At 38.4% G+C, this 14,532-nt stretch overlaps 1 protein-coding gene across 1 annotated transcript in view; it reads left to right on the forward strand.

Moving 5' to 3' along the window:
- Window positions 1–4,245: 4,245 nt before the first annotated feature.
- Window positions 4,246–14,532, forward strand: part of cops3 (COP9 signalosome subunit 3) — a 14,510-nt gene continuing 4,223 nt past the window's right edge. The window contains exons 1-11 of the mRNA XM_015383621.1: window positions 4,246–4,427; window positions 5,764–5,893; window positions 6,132–6,244; window positions 7,734–7,783; window positions 9,167–9,259; window positions 9,337–9,516; window positions 9,589–9,729; window positions 11,549–11,722; window positions 13,890–13,976; window positions 14,129–14,242; window positions 14,333–14,413. Of these exons, the coding sequence (XP_015239107.1) occupies window positions 4,373–4,427; window positions 5,764–5,893; window positions 6,132–6,244; window positions 7,734–7,783; window positions 9,167–9,259; window positions 9,337–9,516; window positions 9,589–9,729; window positions 11,549–11,722; window positions 13,890–13,976; window positions 14,129–14,242; window positions 14,333–14,413 (1,218 nt within the window). The 5' untranslated portion in view covers window positions 4,246–4,372. The remainder of the gene's footprint in view (window positions 4,428–5,763; window positions 5,894–6,131; window positions 6,245–7,733; window positions 7,784–9,166; window positions 9,260–9,336; window positions 9,517–9,588; window positions 9,730–11,548; window positions 11,723–13,889; window positions 13,977–14,128; window positions 14,243–14,332; window positions 14,414–14,532) is intronic.

The raw sequence follows: 14,532 nt of genomic DNA on the forward strand, positions 1-14,532 counted from the left end.
GCAAAAACATCTTTTTTCTCTGAGAAAAGCCTCCAGAGCAGTGTTTTGCTCTTCTTTCAGTGAAGAAATACTCTGTAATTTCGATAAAACTTGCTCGATAGCCACGCTAACGCTAGTTTCATCGGCTGAAGCCGCCATGTTCTTTAGACTGAACTGTCACACTTCTCGTTGCGTCACACCTCAACCCGCCTCAATGCCAATGCTGATTGGACGTTCGTTTGGTGAACAATTCCAAATTTTCTTCAACGGAGAGTCTCCAGACTGATTAGCGAGTGAAATCTTGAAAGCTCGCGAGATCAGGATGGTCTCACGAGGCTAACAAAATTAACCTTCCTTTGAGCAGATTGAGTTTCTGGAACATCACATTTGTGGGGTCAATTAAACGCTCAAAATGGCCAGAAAAAGAGAACTTTCATCTGAAACTCGACAGTCTATTCTTGTTCTTAGAAAGTAAGGCTATACCATGCGAGAAATTGCTAAGAAATTGATGATTTGTTCTACTCCCTTCATAGGACAGCACAAACAGGCTCTAACCAGAGTAGAAAATGAAGTGGGAGGCCGCGTTGCACAACTGAGCAAGAAGATAAGTACATTAGAGTCTCTAGTTTGAGAAACGGACGCCTCACAGGTCCCCAATTGGCATCTTCATTAAATAGTAGCCGCAAAACACCAGTGTCAACATCTACAGTGAAGAGGTGGCTGCGGGATTCTGGGCTTCAGGGCAAGAGTGGCAAACAAAAAGCCATATCTGAGGCTGGCCAATAAAAGAAAACGATTAAGATGGGCAAAAGGAAAAACGTTTGTGAGACGCAGAACAAATGAAAAGATGTTGGAAGAATGTCTGACGCCATCTGTTAAGCATGGTGGAGGTAATGTGATGCTCTGGGGTTGCTTTGGTGCTGGTAAGGTGGGAGATTTGCACAGGGTAAAAGAGATTCTGAATAAGGAAGGCAATAAATACATTTTGCAACCCCATGCCATACCCAGTGGACAGCGCTTGATTGGAGCCAATTTCATCCTACAACAGGACAATGACCCTAAACACACCACCAAATTAGAGCAGAAGCAGGCAGCTGGTATTCTATCGGTGATGGAGTGGCCAGCGCAGTCACCAGATCTGAACCCCATTGAGCTGTTGTGGGAGCAGCTTGACCGTATGGTACGCAAGAAGTGCCCATCCAACCAATCCAACTTGTGGAAGCTGCTTCTGGAAGTGTGGGGTGCAATTTCTCCAGATTACCTCAATAAATTAACAGCTAGAATGCCAAAGGTCTGCAATGCTGTAATTGCTGCAAATGGAGGATTCTTTGATGAAAGCAAAGTTTGATGTAAAAAAAAAAAAATCTTATTTCAAATACAAATCATTATTTCTAACCTTGTCAATGTCTGGACTCCATTTTCTATTCACATTCTATTCACAACGTATGGTGGTGAATAAGTGTGACTTTTCAGGAAAACACAAAATTGTTTGGATGACCCCAAACTTTTGAACGGTAGTGTATATATTGTATAAAATGGTATATCAGTCTGGTCCTTTAGTCACTCAATTATGGATGGAGTCATGTAAAGAAAGTAATTTCTCTCTGGGATTATTAAAGTATTTCTGATTCTGATTCCTGGTTGATGGGACAGGTGTTGTGAATGAAACGGTGCCCAGCTTAAAAGAGCTCCTGTGTGTAGCTGAATGTGTGCATTGATGACTGAAATACATCTTCTGCCTCCATTTATCTGTTTACTACAGTTTGTTGAATTCATGTTAATCTGGATTTAAATGCATTTCAATTAGTGGAAAAAAATGCATGGGGGAATATAAAAAAATGTTTAGGTTACAGCTATACTATACCTGTTTAACCTCTTTTCTCTGGTTAATATGCCATTTATGTTGAAGACTATCTCAAAATATAAGTCATGTTTTTAGAATTTTAAACAATGTTATAGCGTTAATTCATATTTCCAAAAAGAGAAAAAAAACTTTTCAAGATTAGATATTTTAATGCATCAAATCTTGATATTCTTTCTCTGACTTTTTGAAGAACTACAACTTTGGAGTCTATGTTTTTGTTCTTACTATTAAACTTATTGGAACAACAGTGAAAAAAACCAATGCCTTTTAAGCACTTTGTAAATTAAATTCTTGGCCACTTCCAGGTGATTTTATTGTTATTTTTTTATCTATTAATTTTTGCTGTGATATAATTCTACCTGGCCCAATTAAAGACCAGAAATATAGATAATGATATCCAAAATGTACCCAAATAACTCACAAATTTACCAAACATTTGTCAATACAAAATATTTCTTTTTAGAAATTCAAACCTTAGACTTAGACAGATTTGTTTGTCATTTTGTATACACAAGTGTAAAAGAAAAATACATTTCATTAACAGCTCTCTAGACAATTGTGAAGCCTTCAAAAACAGTAAAAAAAAAAATATATAAAAACAGTAATATAAACATATGACTGTATATTTACAGTTCTATTTTGAAAAAAACAAACACCTAGATAGAAAAGTCAAATAAAATAAGTAACTAGTGAAAGAAGTGGGGGGGAAAATTGTACACATTAGAGGTTTTCTGCCTGCCGTTTATGTGCTTGCTCGTGTTACTTTTATATATCCTCATGAGTAAACTTTAGTTTCTGTCAGATATTATTGGATGAAATCAATGTTCAGCAGTAAACAGGTTGAACCTGAAGTGAAATCATTTTCAAGTCATTCCTTTTTAGCTATCTTGGTTGGGTATTTGAACGCACCAAGGAGTGGCCATAAAGTATTGTTTAGCAGCGCATCAGGATGAAGGTGGAGAAGAAACGCGAAAGCTTCATCAAAGATAGTTTATACGGAAAAGATAGCTCACCCCTCGGCGCCTGCTAAGGGTAAACCATCACTGTTGCAGTCCACCTGCAAGGAGAAACCTAGAATTTGTCTGCACAACTGATTTAGAGTTAGACAGATTTTATTTTGTCATTTTGTAAATGTCTTTAAGTACAGCTTTCTAGACTTTTTCTTTTTTTTTTTTAAAGTGTTTTTTATAAAAACATTGTGGTGGAAAAAAAGATTGGACTCTTATTAAATCGGTGACATATGCTGTTATATTCAATACACATATGTTTCATAAGAGCACGTTAGTAAACCTGGTTATTTAATTAGCAACATATTTTTTATTTTAGAACTGAAGCATGGTCAGGTTGGGAGGGAAGATGCAAAGGTGGATTTTGCCTGATGAAAAAAAAAATCACCATCAAGTAAACTTTCTATATTTTTGGTTTACAGCATTTGATTAGCCTATGTCTTACATGTTCCAACAATAAAACACACAATAAAGTAATAAAGCTCACGTCTGTACAATAAAATATCATGTCGTAAAGTAAAAAGATCCTCTTTTTTATTCCAAAGACATCTCTACACTTCATTAATTTTTCTTCAGGTTTGCATTATGTTACGGGTATATCTTTTTTTTATTATTATTATTATTAACCATTTTGAACAAAATCGCGTGGTCTGTAAATACATGAAGTCAAGTCTTACAGGCTTAAGGCACAAATATAGTTATAAGGCAACAATAAAACAGAACGACACAAACAAAACAAAAAAAAAATCTAACAAAATAAAAAGACAAGGAGGCATTATGTTAGGCGTGTATATAGGCTTTTATTTTGAAATATTGTTCTGCACTTCCGGGCCAGCCGTGAAACCTTCTTCATCTTTCAACTCTGAAGAAGAAAATGCCAAATGAAATTGGTGAAATACAAAAAGTGGCCGTTTTTTAAATAAGTTTTTCGTCTCTTAATTCTGGTGACAGGAAAGGAAGAAAAGGCTTTTTTTTTCTCCCGTTTTTGATTCTTAAAAGTAAAAACGGAAAAACATAAGTAGTATCCGTTTTTGGTTCTCAAAAAAAAAAAAAAACGAATTGCCTGAAAGTACACGGACCGAAGTCGTTTCTAATATTGGTTTGAGTTCAAAGGCAGATAAAAAAATTTTTTTTAAGTCAGAAGCTCTTGCTCAGAGAAAATATTTGTCAAAATTCCATGAAATCGGTTTCAAGTTGTTCGTTTTGGTTTGTGACTATTTTTAAATGGCAGATTGGCCTCCAACTATGTTTTAAGTAAAAAACTACAACTTTTTTATTTATTTATTTATTTTATCTTTTTGGTCTTTTTTAAACACGAAAAGCAAACCGTGCGTCCGGCGGTTTAAGAGTTAAAAAAAGACGTTTCGTCAGTCCCGTATCAGTCCGCTCTGTCGCTGTGATCTCGCGATAGCTTCCCCATCAGTGGCGGCTGTGTTGCCCCCTGTCTCAGCCCGGACCGACTTGTTTCTGACGTTTGAATGAAAAACACGACGAATTACCTCCACTTTGGACCCGGGAAATAATGGCTTCAGCATTGGAGCAGTTCGTTAACAATGTGCGGCAGCTGTCCGCTCAAGGTAGGCCCGCTAAACTTACCGCAGGAGAAGTATTAGCTAGTTAGCTAGCATATGCTACCCAATGCTTTGGCGATAGCCAGGCAGCATAACTGCTAAGAGCTATCATTTTGCTTTATCATGTAAACACACCACCAAAATGAGTTTATTACAGCACGAGAGTTCTGTAAACTCACAGGAGGAGATTCGTCTGTATACAGTGTCTCGGGGGACACACTCAAACTCCGCAACCCATGAAATTAAATGTCAAAATTATACTTTTTGTTTCAGATCAAGCTAATGATTTTGGGGTTTAGCCTACCGGTAGTCCCGCCTAGCCTTCCCCTGATTGGTTGCCGACGCGAAATCTGGAATGCTATTGGATGAAAGTCATCTGTCAATCATTTTGTCTTACCTCACTCGTGTAAGGCCTTGACAGGGCATTTGACCGGCCGATTGGTGTTCAAATAACTCTCAGGGGGTTTATAAAACAACAACAACACGTGATTCATGCTGTTTTTCAACTTTCTAAGGAAAAGCTTCTTGGGAGGTAAAATATAGAAAATCCAGTTTAATATCTGTCCAGGGAATGAATTGTCTAATTCTACTGGGGGAAACTATTTATCCTATAATAGCTTCTGAAGGTATTCAGTTAACTTTATTACAGATAATTACTGTCCTTTGGTTGCTAGCTGCGATTATTTTTTAATGTTTGTTTTGGTTAAAGACTGCATAGCGTCTGATTAAATTAAATATTAATATCTCTTGTAACCTTAACCCTTTTTATCCTGAACACAGAAAGTTTGTGGTGTTTTGGGAGTTTTAGCAACACATATAATGAAGTATTTATAGCAGATGTAAAAAGCGTACCATATTTAGCCCATCAGAGTCAATCCTTTGTAGAACCACTGCTAGAACCGAGTATTTTTGCCATTTCTACCAGCTTGGCACATCTACCTAAATTAATTTCACTTCTTCTCCTTTGCAGAATAGCTCAAGCTCAGTGTGTTCTTGATTACTCTAGTTAAAATGTATAAATTTAACTTTGAAGTAACATTACCTTGCAACCTGTAGGTTTTTTTTGCATATAGTATTGTAGATGCAAAAATACCAGCAGTTTTTGCAACAAAAGCTTTGCAAACCCTATACTGCTTTTCTTACACTTTAAAGTTAGATACATATTTATATTGGCCTGTCGCATAAAATCCCACTAACATACTTAAGGTTCTGGTTGTAAAGTGTCAACATTTGGTAAAGTTTCATTTGACTGAAGACTTTTCTAGCCACTGTTAAAGGTATCCAGTTGGAGCTTTCAAAGGTTAATTTCTCTGTCCTCTTCCATCCTTAACCCCCCCTCCAGGCCAGATGACTCAGCTGTGTGAGTTGATCAACAAGAGCGGGGAGCTGCTAGCCAAAAATCTGTCCCACCTGGACACAGTGCTAGGAGCCTTGGACATCCAGGAGCACTCCCTTGGCGTGCTTGCTGTGCTGTAAGTTTCCTGTTTGATCGTTTTATCCACCTGGGCCATGACACATCTGACTGCTTCTGTGCAAGTTCTGTTATCTGTTGGGTGTGAGACCCTGGAAGTCGTGCTGAATATTGTTACTTGTAAGAATTTTGGTTAACCTTTGGTTTAGTTAATAGCTCATCTCCTGTAGACGTGTGTGTTGTTCTAGTGTCATTGATGTCCTGAAAGACTGTTTGTGATCTCCTCCTTTGTTTTGTAGATTTGTGAAGTTCTCCATGCCAAACATCCCAGACTTTGAGACACTCTTCTCTCAAGTTCAGCTCTTCATCAGCACCTGTAATGGGGAACACATTAGATATGCAACAGACACTTGTAAGTCCTCACTGAGCAGCTGCTTAACTCTAAGGAGTGAACAAATTAACCCGTTTGTGGTCACGGTCCAGATCATGGTGATCTTGAATTCTGTGTTTTCATCTGCCTGCCTGACTCTGATAAAAAAAATGTACCCCTCTCCCACTGGCAAAAAAAACAAAAAAAAAAACAGTTTAAACCCGCGATCAATCAGTTTTTAGTGGCAGTATGAATCTCTCACTGACCGGGTTAAAATCACCCTGAAACAGCTCGGCTCTGACAGCTCAAGAAACACCAAACACATAGCAGCGTGGGGAGGGCAGACCCAGCTTTTTTGCCAATGGGAAGGGAACCAAATCACGATATTCAACGGGTCAACCCACGTTTGAAAAACCTGCATTAACCAACTAAGGCTACGCTCACACTGCAGGCCTTGATGCTGAATTCCATTTCCAAATATCTGCGACTTGTATGTGATGTCCTGTGTGAACTGCAGTCATACAATGCAAGTGTCCCGCATGCGCAGTAGAGGGCGCAATGATGTCACAGGCCTCTGTGTTTACAGAAGTAAACATGGATGGTAGTGCTGGAGCGCATCTAGTAATCTTTCCCAAACATAGAAAAATTACCTTTTCATAAATACTGCTCTCCGCATCATCGTCCACCATTGTTGCTGTTTTTCTAGTGAACTTGTCGGGTATTAATGGCATTCAGGTCGGATAAATGCGACCTGGCCGTTCAGACACAGGTCGCAAAAGATCAGATTCGTATCGGATTCAGGACCACATAGCCAAGTGGCCTGGGTCGCACTGGAAAAAAAATGGATCCATTTTGTTGAGACAGCCATGAAAAAATCAGATCCAGGTCGCATATGGGCAAAAAAAATCGGGTTTGGGTCACTTCAGGCTGCAGTGTGAACGTAGCCCAATTTCACTGGGGAAAGAGGCTTCACGAAGTTCTGAAGACAGTTGTTCACACCTGGCATTAAACGCCATCTTAAATTGGATTCAAACAATGACAGAGAAAACGTCCCAGGAGGAGACGACTCCCCCACCATCAGGAGGCCTGTTCTAGATGATCTGATATTCTGTCCAGATTCTCCTGAGATGCATATTTTGGAAAACGCTTACAAACTTCACATCACATATTTAACAAAATTACTAAGAGATTTTATTTCTATATGGTTCACGCTTCAAAGCTTTTTTAATTTGTAGCCCTTTATGGAGCAACACAAGCTGATGACAGCAGATTAAAGTTGGTCAGGCTGTCTGCCAGTATCAGGTTAAACTATACAGAACATAACGAAAGGGGTTTTATGTTGGTATTAAACCTCCTTCTCGCTGTAATCGGATCAGTTAACAGGTCTGAAGGGGGGCGAGGAGACAAGAGAAGTTAGAAGAAAACAGTCAGGTTCATTTTAAGTGGGGTGTAACATACTGAACTGTTGATTTATCAAGAAGTAAATGATTTTCTTTGATGCTGATCATTTGTTTTCTTTCTTTTTTTCCAGTTGCTGGCCTTTGCCACCAATTGACAAACGCCCTTGTAGAGCGGAAACAGGTACAGCTTCTAGGAGATCCAATCTGCTTTAGACTCCATCCTTTCATTACCTGTTTTTCCTTCAAACGTCATAGATTTTCTCATGCTCTTCAGCTGCATATATCAGTAGTTCAATCATCATGTCAGGGCGACCTAGATTTTAAAAGTAGGTCTTTAAAATTGGTTTAGCTATATCCTTAATGATGTATTGCTTTTATTTTTGTCAGTTTTTGTGTTAGATTCATTAAGCCACTCCTAGAATAGAAACAACTTATAGAGATGAAGGAACTGACTGTTGTTCAAAGTGTCCTAATTCCTTTTTTCAAATGCAGGTAAAGTTTAGAAGTTCTTTAGAAATGAATGACTGGAGGAGGTGAGGGAAGACATCATTAATGGCTCAGTGTGAGGTTTCCATGGTTACAGACGATGTAGGGACTCATGTAATCCACCATATTTGATCTAGTCCAACTCACCCACCATCTAACTGGAGGATGAAACATTTTCCATCCTTCCTTTAGTGAATAACCTTTATAGTAACATCATTAAAAGTACAGGGATCTCCGGGCTCAGTTCTGCTGTATTCGTCAACTGAAACCCCAAAGAGAATCTCTTAACGGTGTTCATCTGGAAGATAGGACACAGACCAGCATCCCATTCCCATAGAAACCATTTATTGTTCTCATTCTCCAACTAACATGATCTTATCTTTCTTCAAAAGAGAAAGCTCTTTATAATGAATCTGTGACATAATCTTTTCCTGGAAAAGGCTTGAAGGTCAAATACATATAAGATGACACATTTATATTACATCTGTTGGTCTTAACTTGGTCCTAAATGGATCTTAGTGGAACCCAAAGGAACCAGGAAGCAACCGTCTGCTCTCTGATGCTTCATGAAGACAGAGTGCTGGAGACTAGAGGATGTCTGTATTTACTGCTGCATGGTCTCAGTTTTTAAAAATCTGCTGCAGCATACCTCCAGCTTTCTGATTGATAGATTCTCTCATATCCAACGAAAAGGCTCCTCAACAGTCAGGGTAAATAGAACCAGTAAATCATGCCTGCTGCTGCAGCCAGCCTGCTGCTGCATGAAGCCACCACTTCCTCCCAGTTCAGTAGCTGTGGTGGGTTGTTTGTTTCTGTGATGCGTAGCGGTCATTTATCTCTGTGTGCCTTTGTGGCATTTTAAAGACGTGGTCGTGTTTTTCAAAGTTGGCTAAAACTTCCTATATCATTGTTTAGTGTTTTTGCATTAATCCCACATTAGTCCTGAAAGCAACACGCTGGTTCCCTTCTGACTTAGAATAAATATTTTATTGTATCTTAAAGCAGGAAAAACAGCTTCAGTTTGAATTTCTCTAGAAAAAGCTGCCATTGAATCTCTCCCCTTGTTGTCCTCCTGCAGCCTTTGAGGGGCGTCGTCATCCTAAAACAGGCGATAGACAAAATGCAGATGAACACAAACCAACTTACCTCAGTTCATGCAGACTTGTGTCAGGTGAGTCTCTGTTCTGTTCTCCTTGCTGCTGAACGCTCCGCTCCCGATCAGCTCACCTCTTTCTCTGTCCTCTGCAGCTGTGCTTGTTAGCAAAGTGCTTCAAGCCTGCTCTGCCCTTCTTGGAGGTGGACATGATGGACATCTGCAAGGAAAATGGAGCCTACGATGCAAAGCACTTTTTATGTTACTACTACTATGGTGGGATGATCTATACGGGCCTCAAAAACTTTGAAAGAGCACTGTATTTTTATGAACAGGTAAAGCCTTTAGTTTTCTGCTCGTTCCTTTGCGTTCTGAGAAGATATTAACCTGTTTCTGTTCCTCGGCAGGCAATAACCACTCCAGCCATGGCAGTGAGTCACATCATGTTGGAAGCCTATAAGAAATACATTGTGGTGTCGCTCATTCTCCACGGCAAAGTGCAGCAGCTGCCCAAATACACGTCACAGATAGTAGGGAGGTTCATCAAGGTACGCAGGCTTTCTTGTATTTCAACTAATGCTAATGTTCTTCCTGAAACCATTTAAACCAGTTATTGGTGAAAAATGCACGGTGCTCAATTTCTGTTCAAAAATTGTTTATTTATTTTTTTTAATATTTAGTGATAAACCAACACAAAGAAAGACAGGGACCAACTACTGAGTTCATTCTACAAATGAACATTTAAGGTTTAGATTTGAAATACCAACATAAAACCCAAAGCATTCGTTTCTGGTAGAAGTTAAATAGTTACTGAACAAAGTTAATTTCTGTGCCAGTTGGTCTCGGTGTAATTCTGATGAGAACCATCTCACAGGGACCTTAGCTAACATCTAAAGTCCTCCTGATAAGATAATTATCAGAGGCCCATTATGAGTCTGGAGGAGATGCCTAGAATCACAGCTAAGATGGTGTCTATGATCTTAAAGCACGAAAGAGGAAAAGTTTGAAAAATAGCCAGCATGTGAAAGAAGGAGATCTAATATGGTATGTGTACTTTCTGGACATTGGGTAATGGCTTTATAATGAGAAATTCTTGATTTCCAAAGAAAATAAAACGAAAACAAAACGGGAGCCATTTTTGTTGCCTTCCTCTGAAATCTCAAATCGGTAAAAATGTTCTAAAGATTTTTTCCATTCTAAAACATTTTTTCCATTCTCGGTCATCCAGGTCATAGTCATTCTGTAAAAGTTTAAAAACAATCCACTGGACTTGGTTTCCAAGGTTTGAAGACGTTTCGCTTCCCCTCCAGGAAGCTTTATCAATTCAAATTACTTGAGATTTGAATTGATAAAGCTTCCTGGAGGGGAAGCGGAACGTCTTCAAATCTTGGAAACCAAGTCCAGTGGATTGTTTTTTTTAACTTTTACGGAATTATTATTATTGTTATTATTATTATTGGATGTAGATCATTTTGGCAATAAGCCAAACAGCTAAAATCCATATGAGTTTTGTGTCATTTGGAGCCGTTCTGAAGATATTCTGTTAGGTTATATCCAAGTAACGTCTTCCTATGGGCAACGACTTGAAGGCACAAACTAAACTGTTCATAATTTATTCTTTATGGTACGCCAGCATTCATAACATGTAGGCCAATCACTGTCCCCCAGACATCAGCGGTTATATTTTTTATATTTATATCTTTTAAAAAAAAGGCGGTGTGTGTATGATGTCATTGGCGCGCCGGCTACCATTCATTCATCCTGTCCGCTGAACTGCTGCTAATTTTACTCACATGCCTGGAAGATGTCTAGTGCTACTACCACAGATGAACTCGCTCTTGAAATAGAATTGAACGATTCAGATTAGCTAGCCGAATGAATAGAAGGGGGAGAGCGTAGCCGCCTGTGGCCCAAGCTGCCTGTCACAACTCTAGCCCGACGTAATACACGCACCGATTTGTTTTTAAAAGATATAAATTCGCCTGCATGTTATGAATGCTAGCGTACCATAAATGATAAATTATGAACAGTTTAGTGTGTGCCTTCAAGTCTTTGCCCATAGGAAGACGTTACTTGTACTTCTAATAACTTCTGTTATTAGAAGGCAGAAAAACCTTAAGCAAACATTGGAATAAAATTAGCGCAGAGGGACTGAATACAGCTGAACAATAATCAGATTTATACTGGGAAGAGGTTTAAGAAGCATAAAATTTTATCTATTGCATGAAGTCACAGAAGATAAATAAAAGTCTCTTTGTAATGTAAGATTATGGGAAAAGGGTAGAAATACCTTCAGTGTTTTCTTACATCCTTGTTTCATACTTTTACCTATTTTGCTCTTTGTCTGCTTCCTGTCTCCACCCACAGCCCCTGAGCAACGCATATCACGAGCTGGCTCAGGTCTACTCCACCAACAACCCCGCCGAGCTGCGCAACCTGGTCAACAAACACAGCGAGACGTTCACACGAGACAACAACACCGGCCTGGTCAAGCAGTGCCTGTCCTCGCTCTACAAGAAGAACATCCAGAGGCTAACAAAGGTGGGTTCATGGCTCCGGGTGTTTAACCTCACGTCCTCACAGGATGGGACCTGATGGAGGTAAACGCCTAGCTGTTATTAAAGCTGAACAAAGAGAAAGTTCTTTATTCAGCTGAAGCTGGAACACAAAACAGTGGAAAGATCAGTTTTATTATGGCAAAATAAAACTGATTCATTTAGATTTTATTCTTATCGCACAGAGCTTCCTGTTCTAAATAATTAACAATATTAGTGAGTGTGTTTTTTTTTTTTTTTTAGTCGCCCCATTAAGGTTTTCCTTCCTTTCATAATTAATGAGCTTCTTGAGTAAATTAAATCTCAGTGATAAAATATTTTAACTACATTATTAAAACATGGATTCAGTGGATACAGTCAGGTCCCAATTATATTTTTATACATTACCTCAGAGGGTCTTTTAATAAAAATAACTGTTAATCAGGTTAACATTTTCAGATTTAATTCAGTGGGTTAAACATAAAAACATACAATATACATCATGGAAACTAAAGAACTTTTTTTTAACAATCTCTGATTTTCAGGAGTTCAGTCAAAATTGGACAAATTAAATAACTAAAAGCAAAATGTTTTTTCTAATATGTTAAAAAAACAGTTTGCTGACGATGTGTCATAGTTTTCTCATATAAACGCTCCAACAGGTCTTAAATGTCGCGTCTTTGTGTTTCTGCACGTCTCTATTGAGCCCAGTCTGGCTCACAGCAGTCGTCTGACTCGGCCACCTTCCCTTCGCTGCTGTAATAAACTCCTGGGTTGCTTCAGTTGTGTGTTTTGGATTGTTTTCCATCTTTTTCTGAAATGCTGCACTGTCAGTCTGACTCCATTCTGTGTTAAGTTTCTGAATTCATTCAGCTGCTTCTTTCCTGTGGATATTCCACCCTGCATCACCTGGAATCGATCTTGCTTTCGTTTAATTTAATTAGCCTTTTTTTTTTTTTACGTTGCAGTGAAACACCTGTATTTCCTGCCATGCTGTTTTCTCCTTTGGTATTTATTAGGGCAATTTTTCTTGCCGCTAACCACAAGCTTGTAGATGTTTCATTTCCTTGTTTCTATTTGGTCGTCGTCCAGAGTCCATTGTTCAGGATTTTACTGTTTAGGCTGCATCACGCCGCTTGTTTGACTCTACAAGCTCTGATGGGCTTTTTTTTCACTGTGATCAGATGTCCTGATTTGTGTGAAACTGGCATTTTTCAATTCTGTCTCAATTTAATTCTGTCTAAATTTAATTCTGTCTCAATTTCCCACCGATTGTCTCTTGTTTGACATGGTCTGATTAAATAAAGGAAAAAAAAGGGTTTTCTTAAATGTAAAGAAGGCAGAGCTGCAGTGACTGTCAGAGAGCAATGCCAGCTGTCAACCACATTACAAATGCTATGCCCCACTTCATGACACTAAGGGATTTTAATCAATATGTAATATAATAGAAACTATTTAAAGGGAAGAAAAGGGCAGCGAACAGTAAAAACTCTGGAACAGTTTGTCACTGAGGGACTGGAAGGTGATTCTCAGAGCTTGTTGTTTTTTCCTCCAATTTCATAGTAACCTGAGAGCAATAAGCTACAACTGCACCACATTACTCCTCGTTTCATATTTGTTGGGTTTTCTTTTCATGCAGGGCTGTATAAAAATGATTAGTTTACTAATTGATCATTCTATCAAATATTGTCATGATTTACTCTCAGTGATATTCTGCAGATTGATGGTTTATTTACTAAATCTGGTGTTTAGATCTTCACAGTCTGATCTAGATAGTTATTTTCTGGCTTAAAGGCTGTTAAATATCATATTAGATATTTTACACTTGATTTATGGACATGCTTACTTCCTATGCTGGAGATTCCAGGATTCACACTGAGATTAAGTTACTAACTTGAGCTTATTTGGGGTACCAGAGTCAAGGGGAGTGAATACCTGACACACTTTTCAGATCATCCTTTGTCATCAAATAAAAAAAAAAAATTATATATAGTGCTACTGTTCTTCAGTTACAATCCAAATGGATTTCTGGTTAAAACAGGGCGATTTATGAAATGAGTTTGATTTTGCTATGCTTGTGCATTTTTTTATTTTTTTTATTGTCATAACAAAAGTAAAGCTTCAGTGTGCTATAGGAATGGATAAAGCCTTTCTGTTTCATTCGATCCCTCCAGACTTTCCTGACGTTGTCATTGCAAGACATGGCGAGTCGAGTGCAGCTATCAGGTCCCCAGGAAGCAGAGAAATATGTCTTACACATGGTGAGTGTGATCATGTTGATTCTCCTACTTTTGTCGTCATTTTAGTATTTCTATTAAAAATCAACAATAACTTGGGATAAAAATTAGCTCTGATGCAAACATGGAGGTTATTTTAGGAAACGGGTCTGAAATCTTTCTTTTTCACCTTTCAGATTGAAGATGGGGAGATCTACGCTAGCATTAACCAAAAGGATGGTATGGTCTGTTTCCATGACAACCCCGAAAAATACAACAACCCTGCAATGCTCCACAAAATAGACCAAGAGGTGATGTTTAACACATCAGGTTGTTTCCTTCTGGTTCACAAAACTCCGTTAAGATGCTATAATCCATTTTATCGTCTTTTCTTTTCGCAGATGTTGAAATGTATAGAGCTGGACGAGAAACTAAAGTCTATGGATCAAGAAATCACAGTAAACCCACAATTTGTGCAGAAGGTGAGTGGGAGTTTCAGAGTTCCTCATTTCTTTCCAGGTTTCTGAAAGGGAAACGTTTTTGCCTCTTTTTATGCTCTTAGTAATACTGGTTAGAAATATTTCACCTTTGTTTATATAAA

Source organism: Cyprinodon variegatus, unplaced genomic scaffold, assembly GCF_000732505.1.
Source record: "Cyprinodon variegatus isolate N-32 unplaced genomic scaffold, C_variegatus-1.0 Scaffold290, whole genome shotgun sequence".
Classification (NCBI taxonomy): domain Eukaryota; kingdom Metazoa; phylum Chordata; class Actinopteri; order Cyprinodontiformes; family Cyprinodontidae; genus Cyprinodon; species Cyprinodon variegatus.